Source organism: Nuphar pumila, chromosome 14, assembly GCF_984573655.1.
Source record: "Nuphar pumila chromosome 14, dmNupPumi1.hap1.1, whole genome shotgun sequence".
Taxonomy (NCBI): domain Eukaryota; kingdom Viridiplantae; phylum Streptophyta; class Magnoliopsida; order Nymphaeales; family Nymphaeaceae; genus Nuphar; species Nuphar pumila.
Genome location: NC_143262.1, coordinates 5,147,250 through 5,172,171, shown reverse-complemented (window position 1 = coordinate 5,172,171; position 24,922 = coordinate 5,147,250). Strand labels below are relative to the sequence as shown.

The 24,922-nt window shown below is 38.0% G+C and overlaps 1 protein-coding gene across 5 annotated transcripts in view; it reads right to left on the bottom strand.

The window, feature by feature from the left end:
• LOC149816145 (putative serine/threonine-protein kinase SIS8) overlaps window positions 1-24,922 on the bottom strand; it is a 115,190-nt gene that overhangs the window by 51,175 nt on the left and 39,093 nt on the right. For 2 of the 5 annotated variants that reach the window (XM_089987338.1, XM_089987339.1), the window contains 5 exons: window positions 18,242-18,310; window positions 4,381-4,481; window positions 2,739-2,817; window positions 2,542-2,640; window positions 2,379-2,447 (listed from right to left, as the gene is read on the bottom strand). In XM_089987338.1, coding sequence (XP_089843464.1) covers window positions 2,379-2,447; window positions 2,542-2,640; window positions 2,739-2,817; window positions 4,381-4,481; window positions 18,242-18,310 — 417 coding nt within the window. Of the gene's footprint in view, window positions 1-2,378; window positions 2,448-2,541; window positions 2,644-2,738; window positions 2,818-4,380; window positions 4,482-18,241; window positions 18,311-24,922 lie in introns of all 5 variants that reach the window. The other 3 variants (XR_016427641.1, XM_089987337.1, XR_016427640.1) reach the window with 3 other exon arrangements.

Genomic DNA, 24,922 nt, shown 5'->3' with positions numbered 1-24,922 from the left:
TATTTGGTAACTACCATATTTGATTAAAATTCAGAATTAATTATTTTATTATTAATTTAATTAATTATTAATTAATCAAATATCCAAAAAATTCCAGAGGGTGCCTTATCTCTTTGGGAGTCTTTTAACTTTAAATTTCCTTAAATTAAACCTTTATACTGAATTTAAAGCTTTAATTTTGTTGGACCTAGATTTTGGATCTGAATCTGGATCTAAGATCCAAATCCATATGGACCTTGAACTGGATCAGATCCTAATTAATATGAGTGTTTGATTGAGTCCAGATCCATATTAACTTGGATCATATGGATCAGATCCAGTCCGATCCAACCCAGATCTGGTCCCATCAAGACGGGCCTTTTTTGAAAAAATGCGATTTCCGGGCCAACCGTTGCCCAAATTTAGGAAAATAAAATATTGTTGAATTCAGCACTTCGAGGCGCATCTAATGATGTATAACTGGAATTTGGCTTGAACTTAACCCGAATTTCGCTTGCATTTAAAGGTCGAACATAAAAGTTTTATTCACATTTCAATTGGCTCGTTTAGGTCTTTTCAATGAGACTGAGGTCAGACCCAGATTCAACTGATGCCACCTAATATCGAGTATTTATCGATTTCTCTACAACACTTAGCCAAATTTTCAAAAAGCCAGAATTTAACTAAGTATAAAAACACACAATATTATAATCAATGTGTATCAAAGACAATCATAAGTGCACAAAGATCATATATAAATAGGGAAAAATTATGTATTCAAATTTCCAAAAACTAACAAGATGTTTATGAACACTAAGACCCAACCACATACAATCTTAATACTTTTTTTCAAATACATAAAGTATTTTAAGATTCACATAAGAGTATGTCAAAGAAAAATCAAACACAAGTTAAGCAAAATCTCATAAGATCATGCGTGTGTGTGTGAATAACACACAAACCACTATACAAAATTAAAATAAATATTTCAAATCATTTTAAAATATTTAACAAGATTGAAAAAGACCACCAATATGAGTTCAACTAAGTCCAAGATAAGGATAAAAAACGCAATAACCTTTGAAAAAACAAGAAAACATATATAAAGAAATTCCAAAGAGCTTAATCATGTGCTTATAGTCAACCCAAAAAAACAAAGAATATTTCAAAAAGGTTTCAAAGGAACAACAAACAAACAAATTTTTAATAAATTTTCTTTTAAAGACCATAAACAAATACTTTCTCATACAAAATGCATGAGATAGACAACAAAAGCAAGAATAAACAAAGATTTTAAAATACTTACCGGATTAAGATTCCCCTATTCAATGAATTCCGAATCCATCACAAGAAGCCAAATACCAAGATGGATATCTTGGCTTTGATACCATGTAATGAAAACAAGAGGAATACAAAAAGAGCCACCAAGGGCATACAACAAGGGAGTGCTCAAACACAAGTCCACAAAGGGACAATACACAAGCCAAACAATGGCTAATACAAAAGATTACAGTAGCCACTAATGGGCATTCAAAAGAACACAAAACACTTAAAAAAATATGATCTTTATTATGAGAGAATGCTTAGAAAAGCATTAAAAAACAAGGAGTTTTAACCCCTTTATATAGACCATACAAGGCCAATATAGTCGTTGGGATGCTCCTAACCACTATAAATATAGCGGTTGGGGAGATCCCAACGATTATATTGAACAAAGTCCAATAAGCCGTCATGAAAAAGGGAAACGACAAGAAACATTAAAAAAAAGACAAAACTTCCCCTAATGGGCAGTACTTATTATATATGTACAAATGACCAAAATACCCTTACATGGACAAAACCTATTACAATAATAAAACAGTTAAATATATATATATATATATATATACACACTCATATATGAATATAATATATATATATGAATCAATACATTTTAACATGGGGATCATCATTGGCTCGGAGTTCGTCAACAGAATTTTGCAGCACCCTAGTATCTCCTAGGAATGAGATGTCTCCAAATCATTGACATTAATAAACACATCTGTCAGAACTTATTTATAAGAAGAAAAAATATTACAAAATCAAACCAAGACTCCTGTATATGCATTCACTTCCTAGAACAAGATGATGGCATTTGGATTGCAAGGCAAAAGACATGTAGATGTTCTACCTTGAACGTAGAAGCAGAGCAGCCAAAATTAAAGACTTAGTTGTCCGTCCTACAGGGTGACGTTATCTTTTAGTGACTCTTAATTCTTTTGAAAGGATGTGGTTGTCAAATCCCATCATGGGAAAGGAAGCCCAGCAAGTGGTCATATATGTAGCCTTTCCTCTCCATAACAACTTCAAGGGATTGATTTACTGTAAAGGAAATCACAGGAAGCTTCAAGAGATCTCACCGTGCCAGATGTTGACCTTGAAGACAGAAATGTACTGTGTTTTATTCGAGATAGTCCAAAATCACAAACCTGATTGCCAAAGTGTGCATCAACCATAAGATAAGCACATTAAAACAAACAACTAAATGACTTTAAATCAAGATGGAGCAACAAGAAACACTACCTTCACAACCCAATTCTTGTCTACAAGAAGATTTGGAGATTTCAGATCTCTGTGCACTATAACTGGAGTACTGTTGTGCAAATAGTTCATGCCACGTGCCTGCTAGCAGTAAAATGACAAATTATAATGGTCATATGCCATGTGAGGAAATCTGCTTTTAACGTAATTTGGAAAGATAAAAAATCTTGTAACCATACAACATCAAGTGCCATTCTCAAACGCCTCCTTTCATCTATTTGACTGTTGGGCCGATGAAGTAGCCTGTATAAACTGCCCCTGGAAAGCAAAACCATGATAAGATGATTTGCATTGTTCAAATATCCAGCAGAAACTATATGTGCCAAAAGGTAGAAACGGAAAGGAGGACAAAATTGTATAGGCACAAGACAAGGGTAGCGACTTTCAGCCAGATCATGCTGTGTTCGTCTTTGTTAAAGTTAGAACAATGTCCTCAAACCAAAAAAGGCCATTGATCACAGGTCCTCTTCGTAGGACCATACTGTTAGTTTGGCTCATTTCACAAACCTCTTATTGACAACCTTCAAGCTAGAGGAAGGCATCTCATGTAATGACACCATACTAATGTGCTCATGTTTTGGCCTTTCATTGGGAAACTTTCTGATTTGGCTTGTCTGGAAGAAGAGGGTATCATATCTAGGGATTCAAAAAGTAGCAAGCTTGTCCTAGGTAGGGATCGAATGAGATAGCCGGATGGTGAGGTTGCACTATCATAACCAGAGGATCTCCAGTTTGAATCCCATGGAGGTTATCTCCCAGCTTGCCTATTAAAAAAAAGGCTTGTCCTAGGTAGAAGGATTTGACCAGGAGAAATGAAATGGTATATGATTCAGCATTGGTGGCTCTTGATTGCATGGTGAAATACATGGACATAGTGAACCAATAGAATCTTTAAGGACACTCAGGACTATCATCCATCCACTCCTGCAAATACTGAAGTGGAGATTCATTTTTGGACAGCAATCAAAACGGCAGGCAGGGAATGGATTTTGTATGGGTAGCTTCTTGCTATGCAGGTACTGGATTCTCAACTATGCCACAGGATACTCCATTTTGCCCCTGTTCCATATCCCCTTGTATACAAATTATATAGGAAACTTCAAAAAAATCGCCATATCTCCATGTCCACAACAGTGTTCATGTGACAGATTTTCATTCTCTTAATGTTCTGCTTCCTATTACCCTTCATTGTATGCTATTCAGAACTTTCTTCTGAACACAGTATAACACCTTGTCACCAATCATATTGTTTTTATTTAGGAAATCTTTTTGCTTTAATTGACTCTCAGAAGAATAAGTAAAAGGACGGGAAAAGATAAATTCAGAAGAGACGACTACTAAAAACCAACAAATTTTACAGAATGGACATAAGCATAATATATGGTGACAAAATCCAAGTTGTAAAATATGTGTGTCCACATCCACAGACAAACAACTAGATGAGGACCAGGAGACTACAGGGGAAGCCTGAAACTGTGAGATTGTGAAACAAGCTCGACTGTAGGTTTAAGGATTGATTTGCTGTGTGGTGACAAGTAACTTCCATATACACGACATGAGAAAAGTTAGACCAAAAACAAAGATTAGAGGCAAGAAATGATGCAGAACATGCAGGCTAGCCATTGATCCTAACTCACAAGTTCATTAATTGATAAGAGATCTAAAGAAGTTTAAAAAGCAAACCCTCGTGGAAATAGAAAAAAATGTAAAAAAAAGGCTGATGTTAAAATGTAGAATAACTATCAAACTAACTACACTTTAGAGAGAATAAAACTGCTGAAAAACAATAAACATTATGGAGCTACATCAGTCATGGCATACCTAGGGAGAAACTCTGTAACAATGGCAAGGTTGGGGGCACGTGTTACAGCTCCCATAAAGAGAACAACATTAGGATGCCGTAACCTTTTCATAATCCTTACCTTGAAAAGAGAAACTCAAGTCAGCTGCTATATATATATATATATATATATATATATATATATATATATATATATATATATATATATATATCCACAAACCACACAGACATAAAGGATATAGCAGAAAAGAGTCTCAAGCCAAAATTGGCAACCCTGCCATCTAAAATTATTGACATGAGAAGCCAGAGTTAGTATCAAAAAGCAATTTAGGTTCAAATTAGTAAATCAAAATCTCCTAGAATGCAAGCACTAAAATTCAACATCAGGGTCATTTTTTGATCAAATATATGAGATAAATTCCAATTAATTACATTTAAAAAAATAAATCTCATCACGACAAATAGTATGCATAATTCAGTTATAGAAACTGAGTAATCAGTATGGATCTCTAAAAGCCAGAGAATTGACAAACACAAAAAAGAAAAAAAATCATGGTTCTCAAATTAAGGACAGTGATAACTACATATGATACAATATGCATCACAAAAGAACTATTAGTCGGATCTGGGTCAGGATCTAGGATCCAGGATCCATGTCAGCAATGTTGTTTTATATTTTCCTTTGTCTTAAATGCACCTCACTTAGTCTTCTTTTGTATTATATGTAAACAAGGACATTTCTGGTATTTAACTTAGTATAGAGCTATCAATATAAAAGGAATAGCAAAATGCATGATTTCCCACATTGGGAATTGTGCATATTCAGCCCCTACACTCTGCTGTCTTCTTCTTCTCTCTGCAGGAAATTCAGAAACCCTAATTCTAACATGGTATCAAAGCAATGATCCAGTTCAGAACTGGTGAATCTGTGACCTTCAAGATCTGATATTTCTTCCTCCAGGTAACCATCTATTTTTATTCCCTCTCATTCTTTCTTCTTCCACAAGTTTTCTTTAAATCAGCCTCTTTTCTTCAAATCTGCATTTCTTTCTTCTCCATTATTCTGATTCATATCATTAACCTTGATTCCCACAAAACTTGCTTGCATTTTCCTTCTTATAAATTCTTGGGTCACGTTTCTTTCTCAAAATGTATTTAGGTTTTATCCTTTATAAATAAAAATCATTCAATCTTTTCCCTTATTCTTTGTCTCTTGTTTTCCTTATTTTTTTTATTGATATCTTGCTTCCTTGACTGAATATGTTTCTTTACATATCACACGATATTTTTGATAAATATTGGTGGTGCGATAGCAAATCAAAATTTATGTCGATATATGAGTTTGCTGAAAATATTCCTACTGGTAATCGTAGGGTTCTGTTTTAACCCGATCTGCAAAAAAAAATCCTGGCTTATTTTACTTTATGGTTTATCATGTGATATTTCCTTCTCATTATCATTTTTTGCATGTGGTTTATAGTGTCATACTATGTCACAGGGACTCAGCAAACCGGGTGCCGCACTCGAGTCAACGCGACGCACTGCGGGTGCGGCACCCGGTACGGTCAACCCGACCCTGAGTGCGGTGTAAAACCCATAATTTTTAAGGATTATTAATAAATAAAGAACTCATTTTTTTATCTCCAAATTAGAAATGTGTTTTTAGCTTTTGAATTTTATTTATTTATTTATTACATATTCATTTGTTCATTCAAGTCAATCAGGGTATAATTTACATTTATAGAACTATTTTGGGCTATAAATCACTATATATATATATATATATATTATAATTAAATATATTTTTGGTGGAGTTTGTAAATTATTGGAGTGTATTTGTGTGTTATTTGGCTCTTGGTAATGATTTATAAGGTAATTTGCTATTTTTAGCTAATCTTGTTATAATTGGCATTTTTTGAGTTTTTGGCATTTGCGATCGCACACAAAGGGTTCGTTGTATTACTTGGGTAGCGGTCTTTGCGTACTTCAAAACTCCTCGGTCTTTTGAGTTTCGATTCATTGTTCTTCACATTATTAAAGTAAAATTACCTTAACTAAACTTATAGAGAGCATGTTTAGGTACTAATTGTGTAAGCATGATGTTGCACTCAATATCTAAATGAATTGCAAATACAAGTTATGCTCACACACTTCACTTAGTTGTGGATATCTATGACTCTTGTGATTGTAGTTCGAAGATCATGCTTGTTATGATTGTAGTTAGCGGAATATGGAGTGTGTTTGCTACAGGTACACCTGTGTGTAGGTTTGAATGCCTGTGCACTTATGAATGTATAATATATACGAATGTGTGTCATCATACTTTGGTTTGCGCATACTATGTTGCTTTGTGTGTTTATATGAACTTGATACATGATGCACATATAACTACTATAAATATATATAAGTCGTGTTCGATGCATACTGTGAATGTTATATATATTGTCTTGTCATATGATGGACTCATTTATTCTTGTATAGAAGAATGCATTAGAATGTTATAAATTGTTTTTGTAAAAACCGTGATCTTTAGCTATTATTTATAAAATAAAATGTTTTGAAATACGCAAATTGGGCCTCAGATCCACATTTCGGATCTAGGACACATAAAGTTGTCTTTATGTATAAATGATATCATCCACGTTTATACTAAAATTAATAATAAAAATATAAATAATAAATATTTAAAGCAAATAAATATATATATAAAAACTTAATACGAGGATCTACAGTTGGATCCATCTGGATCCAACTTGTGGATCCATATAAAAGGGTAAGACGCGAACCCAACTCGGGGTCGGTTACCGGGTCCCGGGTTCGGACCCGGGTCGCGCCTTGTGTAACAAAAGCACATAAGGGTAAAAAAGGCAACCTGATAAGGGTTGCCTGATAAATCTGAAGCAGAGAAAAAAAAAGAAAGGGGTTAGGGTTCTGATAGAGAACCCTAACGAAAATCGCATGGAGGAAAGGGGAGGGGCTTGAAGCGCAGCCGCCGGTGGGAAGATCGGCTCCGATTTTGCCGGGCTATCCCCTTCAAGGGGGGGGGGGTCCCAAGTTGGTTCTCTCTCTCTCTCTCTCTCTCTCTCTCTCTCTCTCTCTCTCTCTCTCTCTCTCTCATGCACGCGGCGTGAAGGGGATGCAGCCTTGTTCGACAGCAAGGTCATTGGGGGCGGCGATATCAACCCCTCACAGTGAGCAATCGGGGTCGGCGGGACCAACCTCACGGGATTGCAGCAGCCACCTAACGCCGGACTGAGGTACGAGTTCCCTCTTGTGAAAATAAATGAGAAATCAAACACTGGTTCGATGTTGTGCTCTTTTCTTTGGATGGAAACCCTGAAAAAAAAATTAGTTGGTTGCTTAAGTTGATGATGGTAGGCGACAGGCAGGGTGCTGCGTTAGCTTTGGCAAGGTCCCAGCCGACCCAGTCGGCTGGGTACCTGTGCTTGTCGTGGCAGGGCCAAGGCAGGCCCAGCCAACTCAGTCAGTCGGCTGGGTGTTAGCTTGGGGTCTCAGGTAAATAAAAAAAAAGAGAGGGGGGATTTATTTTCAGTAAGAGTTATCGTCGTCTCTTTCTAAGTGAGTTGGATGGATGCTAAGGGGGTTCCTAGTTCGACTGTCGTGAACACAGCAAAACAAAATTTTAGTGTTGCAACCTGCTGAGTTTCTTTTTGTGACGTTCTTAGTAAACCTGCATGAAGGCCGTGTATTTCTTTTGAATATGCAATTGCTTAACCAATGTCTGAGTATATTTAGGTGTTATCGATTTAATATACAGATTATAGCAGGTTCTGATTTTTTTCCTTGTTAACTTTATACTATTCAGGTAATTTCCTGTTCTGAGTATATCCCCATACCTACATTAGTGCACGTTCTAAAATTTTAGTACTCAAACTGTCATGTGTTCCAAATTGTGGGTTAACGCATGTCAATGGGGATAACATACCAACATGCTATGTAGAATTGCGTTAAACTGGACACACAACAAAAGGAGAAGGGATGTTCCAAGCACTGAACATCCTAAACAGCATGTCTGCCTACCACAATAAATTCCTGTTTTGAAATGGGATTTGCATTTGCTGATCTTCCCAGAATCATGTCCGTTGCTATATTTTATATTAGAAGCTTTGGAAATGAACCTATGGCATGGAAAATTTGAATCATCCTATCCATATGGCCGAAATGTAAAAAAAAAAAAATATGATAAAATAAAACTATAAATAAACAAATACATATGTCTTGTAGCAGGTGTTGTATCTGTATACTCCTGGACTTTGACGAATGGTAGGGTTTCAGTGATGTGCATGCTGGAACAAAATTTTCAAATGCCTATGATTAAATAGGTCTGTATGATTAAATGTTCAATTGTAATGTTGACTACGTGAATAAATTGAGAGCATGTGTGAACTCCAAAATCTGGGGATTTTAGGGCATATGTATAATTGTTGAATATCTTCATGCTGATGGTGAATCCACGCATTTGCTGAAATTATGCATTTAGGTCAAGTCTGAATATTGAGTATGAGTATGCATCAAAGGCGTATACTGAAGAGAAATCATTTCATTGACTGTTGAGTATTTACTTAATGTTTCTATACATTGATATGAATTCTCATCTTCAAGAAAAGTATGCAAATGCTAAATGATTGAGATTTCATTTACCATTGACATGCATAATAAACAACTTCGTTCACGTGCACACCCACCCACATGGAGTATGCCTTGACATAGATACGTGTGTATGGATGTAGGAAATACACATGACAAAAAGAATGCATGTGAGGTGGGAAATTACATGCTTATGATTGACTTTGTTTTTGTATGGGTGCAAGTGCATTTGGCACAATAGTATGATGTTATATAACACATCACTTTGGTCTTATTGTGTGATGCATCGATGGCCTAATGGATCATCACCGGCCCGGAGAGTCGTGGACTCGGTTGCTTTTCTTATATGTTTAATTACATTACTTAAACCACACAAGTTGGTATTACACACTACTACACTGTTTCCTGTCGTCCTCACGGGCTGGAGTCCCGTAAGGGTCCCCGCAAGAGAGGATGTGGGTTTTCACTTTACTTTTGCATATAATATTGCAAACTTAAAGAATTGATTTAAATAAAAATATAAGAAATAAGAACAGTGTAAATTATGTTATGGGATCTTCCGTCTGGAGAATGAAAATCCTGGAGATTCGGTCTTGGGGAGACTGTGAGGATACAAAAACTCCGTGTGCTTAATTTTGGTCCCCTAAACCCAATATTGAGGTTCCTTCTCCTGCCACGGTTTTAGGGAAAGTCCGTCACTTTACCTGAGGGTAGTGTGTTTGTCACAACTATGATTGTTTAAGTACCAAAGAAGTGACACTTGTGGGCGTGGGGTGTCCCTTGTGTCTCCGACATTAGATGTGGAGGTCTAATGTTCTAAAGGTGATTCGGTCGAAGGCTAAGTTGGAACCCAGTAATAAGATACAAATTGTGTGTTAAGCTACCCTGGGAACCTAACTTGACCTCTGGGATCTTACCCGTTGGGTGTATCTGCGGGCGATGGTAATTAAAAACAGAAACTTAAATTGTATCATTTAATAGGGCATGCATATGGAAAGGAAAACTTAAATGAAAGACAAATAGAGGTTCATACATTACACATAAATCATGCATAACCTTGCTATGCATTAGGACATGCATAATTTACTTTTCTCTTAAATGTTATATGTTGTTAGATGGGTGATGGTTAATCTTTAATGCATGTGGAATACCTTGCTTACTCAAATTAAATATCTGTTGTTGATTAAGGTTTTTGCATACTTAATAGATGTTGCATGAATGCTTAAGTTGGATTGAGTAATTGTCATAATTGTTTTTCTCAAAGAAATTTGCATAAAATTGTACCTGTGTTTTTTATGTTTACTTATTTTCGTTAGAAGGATCTGTACGCAGAATTCTTCGGATTTCTGTCCCTCTCTTTTTATGGTTTTTCACAGGAGCAAGAAATCAGTGAAGCGGTTGGTGTCTGAGAAAGTCACGAGTGTCACTCACATGCTAGATAGATCACAGATGGACATCATGGCTCTACTTCTATTTCTTTTTCGGTTCATTTCATTGATATTGCACTCTGAATAATTCATTTATGCAAGTGTCTCTAGATATATTTATCAATATTTCAATAAATGAATAATGGTTTGGTTTGGTATGGATGATAAGTGTAACCTCTATTGTGGTGTGTGGTTATCTAGCTGTGAGTGGAACTATAAAGGCCCCGGATTTCTAAGATATTTTCACATCTTATTTTTAAAAAAAATCTGCATTTTCAAGGAGCATGAGTTGGGGTCGTTACAGGTTTAGTATCAAAGCCACCACAAAATCTTACACTTTTGTTATCCTTTTTGCAATATGTTTTGAATTTTGGTAAGTGAGCCATGTCCTGAAGTATCAGCAAGTCGTGCCTCGTACTCCAGAGCAGTCGTCTTCACTGGTAAGGTTATTCAAATACTTTTATTTAAGCATTAACATTTAGTATGCTTGATTGTATGTATGAGTAAATTTCATTATAGAATATATTTAGTAATCTTTTGTGAGCTTTAAAGATATTTGTACGGGATCGACTCAAAGGGGAGTAGGATCGGAGGGAATCTAATTTCGTGAAACACATGTGCATTGTAGATGTCATATTCACGCAGAGGTGCTTCGTCCTCTACTGCTACTCCCGTGAATTGGTAGGAGCAGAGGGATTTTATGATGAAAGTCATTTATACCCTGATCGAGACCATGATGGCTCAGGCGGTACAGACAGCACAGGCGGTGCAAGCGGCTCAAGCCATACAGGCGGCACAGGCTGCTCAGGCAGCTGCGCAGGCAGTCGCGCAAGCAGCAACCCGTGACCCTCTTGTCGATGTTGCTTCAAACGTGGGCGGTGTTTCCTTCGAAAGGTTCCTGAAGTTGGATCCGCCAACTTTTTCAAGAAATGCAGACCCAGAGGCAGCGGAGAGCTGGGTTGAGGAGATGGAGCGGGCGTTCGACGTCCTATCTGTCCCCGAGGACAGAAAGACACATTTTTGAACGTACCGTTTGAAGGGCGATGCCAAGAAGTGGTGGGACACCCTGCAGAGGGTGAAGTTCGCCGACTGGGACGAGATTTCCTGGGAGACGTTCAGAGAGAAATTTCTAGATGCATACTTTTCCTCCTACGCCGAGGAACAGATGCAACGAGAGTTCCTCGATTTGACCCAGGGGACCATAAGTCTGGTTGACTACACTACAAGATTATGGAACCTCAAGAGGTACTATCCGAACCTCTTCAAGAGTGAGAAGGCGAGGGCAGGGAAGTATGTGCACGGATTGAAGGATGGGTTGCGGACTCGTGTCTTGACAAGTCGGCCTACTACTTTGGCCGATGCGATCGAGTCGGCTACCGTTCTGACCAAAGATTGGGAGAAGTCCAAGGTTACAATTAAGAAAGGGGGTGGCAATGGAGATGGTTCTTCAGGTAGGACGAAGAAGAATTCACCAGCAAGCGGAAAGGTTCAAGGTGGCAAGAAACAACGGACCCATGATGGGCGACAGCACGGTCGATTCCAGCAGCAGGGAAGGGCCCTGCCAGTATGTCGCAAGTGCGGCAAGAGCCATCAACCTGGCTTTTGCCCTATGTTTAAGGGAGTATGTTTTCAGTGCCAGCAACCTGGGCACATCGCTCCTTTCTGTCCGAACAAGTCTGCGGTTTCGGGAGGACAGCAGCAACAACAAAGGCCTCAATAATAACAAGGTCAGTGCAGGACCAATGGGCGAGTCTATGTGGCTACAACAGGTACTCAGGGCGATCAGTCTGATCTGATCGAAGGTATATTCTTAGTTGCTGAACACTTTGCACATGTGATGTTTGATTCAGGTGCAACACACAACTTTATTTCTTCTTCGTTTGCAAAGTTGCTTGATTTGCTTCCTTCTAGCCTCGAAAGGGCTCTTGATGTGATGTCACCTATGGGTGCATCCTCTTCCTATGGAAAGTATTTCCCAGCAGTATGCGTGGTGATAGAAGGCCATGATTTGTCTACCGATTTGGTTATTTTGGATATGACATTTTATGATGTCATTTTGAGTATGGACTGGTTGTCCAAGCATAATGCGACCCTCCAGTATCGGGGTAAGAAGGTTATCTTGGAGCGTCCCGACTTGTCTGCGTTGTATCATTCAACGAGACCGACCGACGGGGTGAGGGTCGTCTCAGCTTTGAAGGTCTCTAAGTACCACAAGCAGGGTTGCATGGTGTTCTTGGCTAGTGTGTCCGCTCAAGATAGTCAGGCGACACCCTTGGAGCAGTTAGATGTTGTTCGCGAGTTCTCGGATGTCTTTCCGGAGGACTTGTCGGGCTTGCCGCCGCATCGAGAAATTGAGTTCTCGATCGAGCTAGTGCCTGGTACGGCATCAGTTTCTCGAGCTCCGTATCGCATGGCACCTGCTGAGTTAGTAGAACTGAAGAAGCAATTGCAGGAGCTTCTTGACAACGGTTTTATCAGGCCGAGTGTGTCTCCCTGGGGTGCACCGGTCTTCTTTGTCAAGAAAAAAGATTGTTCAATGCAACTTTGTATCGATTACCGTATGCTAAACCAAGTGACGGTGAAGAACAAGTACCCACTACCGAAGATTGATGATCTGTTTGATCAATTGAGGAAGGCAAAGGTGTTTTCGAAGATCGACCTTCGTTCTGGGTACCATCAGTTGAGAATCAAGACGGAGGATATTCCAAAAACAGCATTCAGGTCCAGATATGGGCATTATGAGTTTCTGGTGATGTCCTTTGGACTCACCAATGCCCCTGCAGCGTTTATGGACCTGATTAATCGGGTTTTTAGTTTATGGTTGGATTCATTTGTCATTGTGTTCATAGATGACATTCTGATTTACTCAGAGAGTGTGGAAGAACACCGAGAGCATCTACGAATCGTATTACAAATGCTGAGAGAACATCAGCTTTATGCTAAGTTCTCAAAGTGCGAGTTTTGGATTGATAGGGTGATGTTTCTCGGTCATGTGATATCCGAGAGGGGCGTGGAAATCGACCCAGCCAAGGTAGAGGCTATCATGTCATGGGAGCAACCAAAGACGGTGACTGATATCAGAAATTTCTTTGGATTGGCAGGCTACTACCGCCGATTTATTCAAGACTTCTCGCGTATAGCTTCCCCTATGACCCGATTGTTGCAGAAAGAAGTAAAGTTCGTGTGGTCACCTCGATGTGAGGACAGTTTTCATGAGCTAAAGAATAGGTTGACCACGACACCCGTTTTAACATTGCCTTCTGGGACAGGTGGCTTCGTCGTGTACAGTGATGCTTTAGGGACCGGACTGGGTTGTGTCCTCATACAGCACGGCAAGGTCATAGCGTATGCTTCGAGACAGTTGAAGGTGCACGAGAAGAATTACCCCACGCATGATTTGGAATTGGCGACAGTGGTCTTTGCATTGAAGATATGGCGCCACTACCTTTATGGGGAACAATTTAAGATTATGTCTGATCACAAGAGCCTTAAGTATATATTTACATAACGTGACTTGAATTTGAGGCAGCGTAGGTGGTTGGAGTTCTTAAAGAACTACGACTTCTCCATTGCTTACCATCCTGGTAAGGCGAATGTAGTGGCAGATGCGCTTAGTAGAAAGGCGTCGGTCACAGCAGCTAGCATGATTAGACGCAGCTAGGATTTGATTGTCAGATGGCAGCCTTTTACGGGTGACTTTGGACGCATCCTTTGTGCGGGGATGCAGGCAAGACCGGAGATCATAGATCGGACCGAGGAACTTCAGTCAGTCGATCCGGATTTTGAGAAGCTGTATAAGAGTGCCCAAAAGCCAGAGGCACAGTTTCGCTGAGAGGGGGACGGAACCATCATGTTTGGAGACAGATGATGGGTTCCGAAGGTATTGCGGGAGGAGCTGATGAGTGAAACTCACAGGTCTAGATATTTTGTTCACCCTAGCTCCACTAAGATGTTCAAAGATCTTCAGAGAACTTACTGGTGGCATGGGATGAAACGGGACATCGCGGAGTTCGTGTCCCGGTGTCTCACCTGTCGGCAGGTGAAGATTGAACACCAGAGACCTGGTGGACTTCTACAGCCACTTGAGATTCTAGAGTGGAAGTGGGATGACATCTCGATGAATTTCATAGTAGGGTTACCTAAGACCCGACGACAACGAGATGTCATTTGGGTAAATAGTGGATCGTTTGACAAAGAGTGCCCATTTTCTTCCGATTATAATCAACCAGAGTTTGGAGAGTTTGGTCGATCTTTACGTGGATGATATAGTTAGACTTCACGAGGTGCCACGTTTGATAGTGTCGGATCGAGATCCACGTTTCACATCTCGATTATGGCGCCAGCTTCAGAAGGCTTTAGGCACTACGTTGAAGTTTAGTATTGTGTTTCACCCACAGACCGATAGACAGTCGGAGCGTACGATCCAGACGCTTGAGGATATGCTGAGAGCATGTGTTTTAGATTGGGCAGGCGATTGGGACAAACATGTGAAGCTGGCAGAATTTTCGTACAATAACAGTTTTTATGCCAGTGTTGGCATGGCCTCGTATGAAGCTTTGTACGGCCGACCATGTAGATCATCGGTGTGCTGGGATGATGTTGGAGTGAGAGCAATGGAGTCTCCCAAAATCATCCAACATTATGCGGACCAGGTATGTTTAATCCGGCGGTGACTGATTGCAGCGCAGAGCAGACAAAAAAGCTATGTTGATCAGCGGTGTAGGGAGCTCAAGTTTGAGGTAGGCAATCATGTGTTTGTTCGAATTTCGCCTACGAAGAGTGTCTTCAGGTTTGGAAAGAAGAAGAAGCTGAGTCCTCGGTATGTTGGACCTTTTGAGGTTCTCGGATGTGTTGGGGAGACCGCATATCGAGTAACACTCCCTCCTCAGTTTTTGCAGATCTACAATGTATTCCATGTCTCGATGTTGAGAAAATATGTACCTGACTCCTCACATGTGATTCACTATGAGGTGATCGAGGTGCAGCCTGACTTGACTACGGAGAAAAGGCCAGTAAAGATTGTATACTGTCAAGAAAAGAAGTTGCAAAATAGGACGATTTTGTTCGTGAAAGTGTGTTGGTCGCATCACGGGCTGGATGAGTGCACTTGGGAACCTGAGGCGGCTATGCGTCAACATTACCTTCATTTATTTGGTACATTCTAATTTCAAGGACAAAATTCTTTTAAGGGGGTAAGGATTTAAAAAGTGTGATCTTTAGCTATTATTTATAAAATAAAATGTTTTTAAATACGCAAATTAGGCCTCAGATCCACATTTCGGATCTAGGACACATAAAGTGGTCTTTATGTATAAATGATATCATCCACGTTTATACTAAAATTAATAATAAAAATATAAATAATAAATATTTAAAGCAAATAAATATATATATATATATATAAACTTAATACGAGGATCCAGAGTTGGATACAAAAACTCTGTGTGCTTAATTTTGGTCCCCTGAACCCGATATTGAGGTTCCTTCTCCTGGCCACGGTTTTAGGGAAAGTCCGTCACTTTACCTGAGGGTGGTGTGTTTCTCACAGCTATGATTATTTATGGTACCAAAGAAGTGGCACTTGTGGGCGTGGGGTGTCCCTTGTGTTTCCGACATTAGATGTGGAGGTCTAATGTTCCAAAGGTGATTCGGTCGAAGGCTAAGTTGGAACCCAGTAATAAGATACAAATTGTGTGTTAAGCTACCCTGGGAACCTAACTTGACCTCTGGGATCTTACCCGTTAGGTGTATCCGCGGGCGATGGTAATTAAAAATAGAAACTTAAATTGTATGCATTTAATAGGGCATGCATATGGAAAGACAAATAAAGGTTCATACATTACACATAAATCATGCATAACCTTGCTATGCATTAGGACATGATAATTTACTTTTCCCTTAAATGTTATATGTTGTTAGATAGGTGATGGTTAATCTTTAATGCATGTGGAATACCTTGCTTACTCAAATTAAATACATGTTGATTAAGGTTTTTGTATACTTAATAGATGTTGCATGAATGCTTAAGTTGGATTGAGTAATTGTCATAATTGTTTTTCTCAAAGAAATTTGCATAAAATTGTACATGTGTTCTTTATGCTTACTTATTTTCGTTAGAAGGATCTGTACGCAGAATTCTTCGGATTTCTGACCCTCTCTTTTTATGGTTTTTCGCAGGAGCAGGAAATCAGTGAAGCGGCTGGTGTCTGGGAAAGTCACGGGTGTCACGCACATGCTAGATAGATCACAGATGGACATCATGGCTCTACTTTTATTTCTTTTTCGGTTCATTTCATTGATATTGCACTCTGAATATTTCATTTATGCAAGTGTCTCTAGACATATTTATCAGTATTTCAATAAATGAATAATGGCTTGGTTTAGTATGGATGATAAGTGTAAGCTCGATTGTGGTGTGTGGTTATCCAGCTGTGAGTAAAACTGTAAAGGCCCCGGATTTCTAGGAATATTTTCACATCTTATTTAAAAAAAAAAATCTGCATTTTCAAGGAGCATGAGTTGGGGTCATTACAGTTTTAAACTTGTATGTCTTGTTTGCTTGAGAAATATATGCATATGATGTACAGTAGGATGGTCAATGAGATTTTGACCAACCCTTACACAATTATATCTAAGGTGATATATCGATTCATGTGGTGAAAAAAGCATATGACTTTTATCGTATGTGCAAATCTCGAACTACTTAGGAGTTATGTATGTTGAGGTTTAGTTGCTTCGTATTATGAAATATGCATGTTCACGTATGCATGCATACAACTCATGTTTTGTTTACATATGTTTCAAGGTTCAATTTACGAAGTGCAATGTTCTTTGTGGCGATGATATGATGCGTAGGATAATATACTTATGTATGATATGATTTAAATGCCACGTGAAATGAAATTATGAATGCATGCGATAAATGTTTAAGTTCAATAGTGAACTTTGGTTCATGAAGCCTTATTGGTTAAATGTATGATTTTATAATTTTAATGCCATATGAAGTGATGTATGGTGTGATGTTTTAATTGTATACATGTTTATGCCCGTGTTGATGACTATCGACCTTGAGAGTGGTCAATTGTATTGATGCATGTATCACAATAGTTTTCGCTGGATATGATACCCGTTGAGGAACTGTTCCCAAAGGATTCTCTATGAGAGTGTGCATGACTATGATTAAATAGGCCTGCTTGCTTTTTTTCGTGTGTGTGAAGAGGAAGAAGAAGGCGGTGAGGAAGAGAAAAAGAGAGAGGAGGAGGGCATACTTACCTCATCCTCTTCTTCTTCTTCGTGTTCATCTTCTTCTTTCTGTAAGAGAGAGAGAGAGAGAGAGAGAGAGTTTATTTTTTAGAACCCTCTGCCGCTACCTTCCTTAGTTGACCATTCAACCATCACCTATGTCACATGGATACTCCATTTTGACTCCTGTTCCATATCCCCTTATATGCAAATCATAATGAAAACTTCAACAGAATGACTGTATCCCTGTATCTACAGTTGTATCCATGTGACATAGACCATCATATTCAATCTTAAAGTGCAGGCTTTGTATCAAATGCAGACAGACTATTTATTCCATCTTCCATTTTGAATCTGGCCAAGAAGAGGATGGTGAACAACAACGTTTTTAAGCATGAATAGAGCCTTCCAGCAATGCCATATTACAAGGTGAACATGCACCTTCAAACCAAGACTATGCTCAAAGTAATGAACCAACAAGAAGGAAAAGAACACTAAATCTTCTAGGTCCTATACATTTCTTATTTGAATAGTATACGTACATAATAAAGGGTGACTCCATCTGAACATAATCGCACATAAAGAAAGAAAAAGAGAAGAATACCTCACTTTTAAACTCTTCAAGTGCAACACCTGAAAGATCTTGATCCAAGAATTTCTTAACAGCTACTTCCTGAAAATTTGAGAAAGCACATGAAATATTTTTGTGATCTAAATAAAATTCAAGAAGGAATAAAGTTCCTGAATAAGTGTTTTAAACTTGACAAAAATGTTCATTTCACAAATCAAATGGTCATGTGTACATTACACTAATAATGAAGATTCAATGGTACATCATGACAAAGTATTAATAGTTTCCAACATGTCTAGTGTAAAGAACAGATCCACAATTTACTAGGCATCTGCCAGATAATTGGTATCATATGGATCATATGATTGCTTTCTATAAAATGTCAAAATTGCTTAGCATGGTACTAAAAGAAAGAAAACCAACCTTGTGAAGATATAGAAAAATCAGTACACAGCCTAAAGCTATAGATGATGAATTCCTTAGCACGTGAAGTGCAGCAGAGCAGCACTGTTCACATGACAAGCTACATAGAAAGTGTTACTGTAAACTTAAATTCCAACACACACGCCCCTCCTCCCTCCCGCTCCCTTTTTTTTTCCAAGACTTTGTTTCCACTGAAAAGGGGTGTCTAGCGGGAAAATCCAAAGGGAAAGGCTCTCTCATGTTTGCATGGGAGCAAACCACATAAGGCACCTTTCTGCACTGCACTAACATACCCATACCCATAGACTCTTGTTTGAAAGCTTACATAGAAGAAACGAGCTGAAAAGACAAAAAGTTAAAAGTAGATGAGAGCATGAAAAAACAATGGTTGAAGAAAATGGCCAAGAGGAAGGACTAGAGTGAAGATAGGTGCAAATTGCCATTATTCTCATACTTTGTTGTGGACTATGGGTAAATGGATGTTGAGGGTTTTTCTTGTCCTCTTTTCATGAGGATTGAGGTTTTCCCCCAAATAGTAATTTATCTAAAAAGACCTACATGGAATAATCTCTTGGATATGGTGAAGGAGATTCCAGAAGAGTGATTCATAAGTTTAAAGAAGTACTATATGGCCTAAAATGAGACTTGAGACTACAGTCTAAGTTAAATCTTGTTGTCTATTCTTTTTGTCAAAAGAACCACAAGAGTAGTCCTAGGTCCTATAAAGCTAAATATGGAGCGCCATATCGGGCCTCTCAAGTTCAGACATTCTCACAATGAAAAGAGAATATGAAAACCCAAAAGATTTGCCTCTAATAAGAAATGACAACTAGAAATTTGGCAAAACCAAAGTTACCGGAAGCGCCATAGAGAGTGGGGAAGCACGCTTCCCCGAAGAGCGCTTTGAAAGCGCGAAATGTCGCGCTTCCAAAACGTTACCTTTTTTATTTTTTATTTTTATTTTTTTCTCTTTTTCGTTTCCTAGGTCGCTTCGGGTTCGCTTCCTAGGTCGTTTTCGAGACAATTCCTTGTTCGCTTCTAAGTCATCCCATGCTTCCTGCTTCCTAAAATTTTGAAAGTGTCTCTCTTCCTGCTTCCGCTTCCCAAATCACTTCCCGCTCCCGCTTCCTGGACTGGCAACTCTGGGCAAAACCATTTGAATCAGAGAGTGAATTAAATGCAAAGAAAATGGAGAATACTAGAATAGCCATTGGTGTAATATTGTGTGTTTTTCTATAGTTTTAAATTCTGAATTTCTGAACTTTTCGCTAAGTGTTTTATAAAGTTAATAAAAATCATAGAAAATATCTTCAATTATAGGTGACGTCAGCTGGGTCTGGACCTGGCCTAGGGCCCATTGACAAGACCAAACGAGACGAATAATATTTGAGAAATTTTTTGTTTTTAACCTATAAAATCAAGAGAAAATCGAGCGAAATTCAGGTAAGTATACCGTTAGATGTGTCTCGTAATTCTGAGAACATTGGTATTTCATTTTTCTGAAATCGAGTTATGGTTGGCCCAAAATTTGCGTTTTTCAAAAATGACCCACCTTTATTTTTATCATTTTCTGGATTGGATCGGATTAGATCCGATCCTTTTGATCCGAGTTGACATGGATCTAGACCCAGTCCAGGACCCATATTAACTACAATCTGGTCCAGGTTGGGATCCATGAGGATTTTGGATATGGATTTGGATCATGAATCCAGATCCGGATCTGAAATCCCAGAGTAACCAATTTAAAGGTTAAATTAAGAGAGAATTCTGCTATGAGAAGACTTCCAGAGAGGGGGGCGACACCCTATAGAATATTCTAAAAATTATTTATTTAATAATTAAATATTAAATAATTAATAAAAAATATTAATTAATTAAATTTTGAAATTTGTATTTATTAGATAAGGTGGAGTTCTATGTAGAGTAGAACTCTACCTAGATAGGTGTTCTAGATAGATCTCTAATTAATTAAAATATATATAGGATAATAAAAGGATAAATAAGAGAAGTTAGAGAGAGATAGAGTTCTACATTTGCTAGAACACTATCCTCTAAAAGATAGAGGACTCTAGCGAGGACGTCACCTTCTCTCTACAACAACAACTACGCCTTCATCCCAAAACAATTGGAGTCGACGATATGAACCAAAAAAGAAAATCATTCTGGGTCTTCCACATGAATCCTTCTCCTCCAATCATTTCTATCCAATGCCATGTCCTCGGTGAGGTTCAAAGCATTCATATCCTTTCCTATCATCTTCATCCAAGTCTTCTTAGGCTTACCCCGACCTCTTTTAACTAATATATTTTCTCATTTTTCCATCCTTCTAACTGGAGCATCATTAGGCCTTCGCCGAATATGTCCAAACCACCGTAAACAATTCTCTCTCATCTTATTTTCAATGATGCAACGCCTACCTTCTTACGTATCTCCTCGTTTTGAATCTTATCTTTTATTGTATTTCCACACATCCATCTAAGCATACGCATCTCAGGTACACTCATTTTTTGCAAATGATGTCTCTTGGCAGCCCAACATTCTGTACCATATAGTAAAGTGGGCCTAATTGTCGTCCTATAAAACTTTCCCTTCAACCGCAATGGCATTCTACGATCGCACAACACTCCAGTTGCACTTTTTCATTTCATCCACCCAACCTTTATCCTATGATTAACATCTCCATCAATTTCTCCATACTTTTAAATGATAGATCTCAAATATTTGAAACAGTCATCCACCGGTATTTCTTGCTCACCAAGCTTCACTACACTCTCATCACTACTTCGTTGCTTACTAAACCGACATTCCATATATTTTGTCTTACTCTTACTCAACTTAAAACCTCTTGCTTTCAATGTCTGTCTCCATAATTCTAACTTAGCATTAACCCCAGCTCAAGACTCATCAATCAAAACAATATCATCAGCAAACAACATACACCACGGCACATTTTCTTGAATTGATCTCATAAGCTCATCCATCACTATAGCAAATAGGAAAGGGCTTAATGCAGATCCTTCTCTCTAGAAAACAAAAAAAAAATTATAAGGGTCTAACTCGGCTCTCTCTAGATTTAGTTTTCTAGAGAGAGAGAGAGAGGGGAGGAGAGAAAGAAAGAAAAGGGGAAAGATAGAAAAGAAAGAAAGAGAGAAAAGGAGGAAGGAGAGAAAGAATCCATCTTTCTCATCGATCGTCCATTGTTTTTCGGTCTTTTTTTACATCCAATCTAAGGTACGGGTTTCTCTCTAAGTTTTTACACGAAAGAATAGATAGAAATCTGATTCATGTATGGGTTTGTGGGAAAAAGGAAAATCTGGAATTATATACAATGTGTATATCTAAAAACATGTATAATGTCGATTAAATATATATATTGATTGAATCTGTGGTGGAAATCAATTACACTAAGTGCACAATCGGGAAATACATGTGAAAATATTTTCAGATTTGTTGGTACTTTTGTTTTTAATTTTTTTTTAGAGAAATATAATAAAGGAAGCTTGTAAATATATTTATTTTTGGTACCTTGTTTATGTTCACGTAACTGCGCATGAAATCTGTCATTATCGAGTATACATATATATAGATAGATATATATATAGGTGTTACTCTACCGATTCATCTAAAATATGTTGGCTGATTTAAAGAATCAGATGTCTTGTTGTTCATAGATGTTTTCAGGGTTATAATTATGTTGTTTCCTGGGCTGATTATTGTATTCAATTCGTCATACTGCAAAATCTAACTTTACCCTGCTCATATGTGGACTGATTTTCCACTTATTATGTTTCTCTAACTATTTATACATGAAAGAAGGGGCTAGAAAGAGTTGTTGGACCCTCCAACAGCTCTATTAGAGCCGTTGGAGAGTCCAACAGCTCTTACATGCTTTTGCTTTTTGACTTGGTCAAAAAGCAAAAGTCTAAAGGATGTCCAAAGTTATTTGCTTTTTGCTTTTCATATGCTTACACTAGTCCAAAAACCAAAAAAATAAAACTAACTAGTTGTCCTAATGTAACTAAATTAGAAAACTAATAAAAGATTACATATGATAGGATATTTACATATGAGATTGTCTATGAGATTACAACTTTTAACACTCCCCCTCAAACTTACGGTTGAACAACCGAAAGTTTGTCCAAAAGAAAGTGAAACCATGGAGTAGCAAGAGGTTTGGTAAAGAAGTCCGCCAGTTGATATTCAGAGGAAACATATGGAAGCTCAATTGTTCCTTGTAGAAATTTCTCACGCACGTAGTGACAGTTCATTTTGATATGCTTTGTTCGTTCGTGAAATGTTCGATTGCTGGCAATGTAAATGAAACTTTTATTGTTACAACATAACTGTGATGCTTTTGTGCTCTCAACACTCATGTCTTGAAGCAGTCGCATCAACCAAACTACTTTCATGGTAGTTGTAGTCATGACTCTGTACTCGGTTTTTGTTGATGAAAGAGAGACTTTCTGTTTCTTGCATCTCCATGAGATCAATGATTATCCTAAAAACACACAAAGCCTAGTAATTGAGTGTCGATCATTTGGATCACCTCCCCAATCTGCATCAGTATAAACAATTAGTTCTAATGAGGAAGAAGCAGACAAAAAAATCCTCTACAAATAGAGGTTTTAAGATATCTAATAATTCGCAATATTGCTCCTATATGGACAGTAGTGGATGCATGTTGAAATTGACTTGCTGTGTGAACAGCACGTGCAATGTCCAATCGAGTGATGGAAATGTAAGACAATGCCCCAACAAGTTGTCTGTAAGGTGTTGGGTTCTCAAGTGGTTCTTCATCATCTATCTTCATTTTGCTATTTACGATCTAAGGAGTGTTTACATGTTTTTCATTTATGATTCCGGACCTGTTGATAAAATCAAGAGCAAATTTTGATTGAGTTAGTAAATAACCTTTAGGATAATAGACTACTTCAATTCCAAGAAAAAATCTTAAGAAACCCAAGTCACTCATTTCAAAATTAGTCTTGAAATTTTTTTTTATGTTGTCAACTCCCTGTTTATCACTTCCTGTGATGATCATATCGTCCACATAAAATAGAAGAATAATAATACCTGCATTAGATTTCTTAATAAACAAAGCAGTGTCAGTAAGACAAAATCGAAAACCAAAAGTAAGCATAACTTGACTAAATTTATCATACCAGGCCTTTAAGGCTTGTTTAAGTTCATATAAGGCCTTATGTAAACGAAGGACTTTTCCTTGAAGAATCTTAATGCCAGGGGGTGGTTCCATGTAGACTTCTTCAGCTAAACTACCATTAAGAAACATGTTCTTGACATCCATTTGAAATATATGCCATTTCTTTACAGATATAACAGCAATTAAACTTCTTACAGTGGTCATTCTTGCTACTAGTGTGAAGATCTCATCATAGTCTATTCCATATTCTTGGGAATAGCCTTTAGCCACTAGACGAGCCTTAAATTGTTTCAGGGTGCCATCACTCTTGGTTTTGACTTGATATACCCAGCGACATCCTATAAGTTTCTTTCCTGGTGGAATATCTTAAATAGTCCACGTGTTTGCCTTTTCTAAGGCGCTTAACTCTGCTGACATGGCTTCAACCCATTTGGGATGTTCTTTTGCAATATCATAGTTAGAAGGTTCTACGTAGGAATGTAATAGCGCGATATATGCTTGGTACTTTGGTGAAAAGGACTCATAGAATGCAAATTTTTTAGGTACTTTTGATATTCTCGAAGATCTTCTAGTTTCCATATGATCTTGTGCTTTAGTATATTTTTCTAGAGCACAAGGTTGCTCCGGAGAATATTGAATGCATTCTGGGTGCGATGATTCAGTGCTTACCACATTTTGATCTTTTTGATCAGCTTCTTCCTCATTTATCTTTAGAACTAGGTCCAGTAGAAAAGAGTATTCATCACCTTCTGTAGAGTTTTTAATTTCAAAAAAACTTTCATTTTCTAAGAAGGATACATTTCGTGACACATATAGTTTTCTAGTTTTAAGAACAAAGCATTTATAGCCTTTCTGATCACTTGCATAACCAAGAAACACACGTGGAATAGCACGAGGTGAGAGTTTGTCATTTTTGTTGAAAAAAACAAAGCATTTACAACCAAATACCCTTAGCCTTGAGTAATCTGGGGTTTGTTTGAAGAGTTTTTCAACCGGTGAAATGTTGCTTAATAAAGATGATGGCATTCTATTAATGAGATATACTCCAGTTAGAGCGGCATCGGCCCAAAAATTTTTGGGTACTAGATGAGTAATGAGTAGGGTTCTTGTTGTTTCTATGATATGTCTAT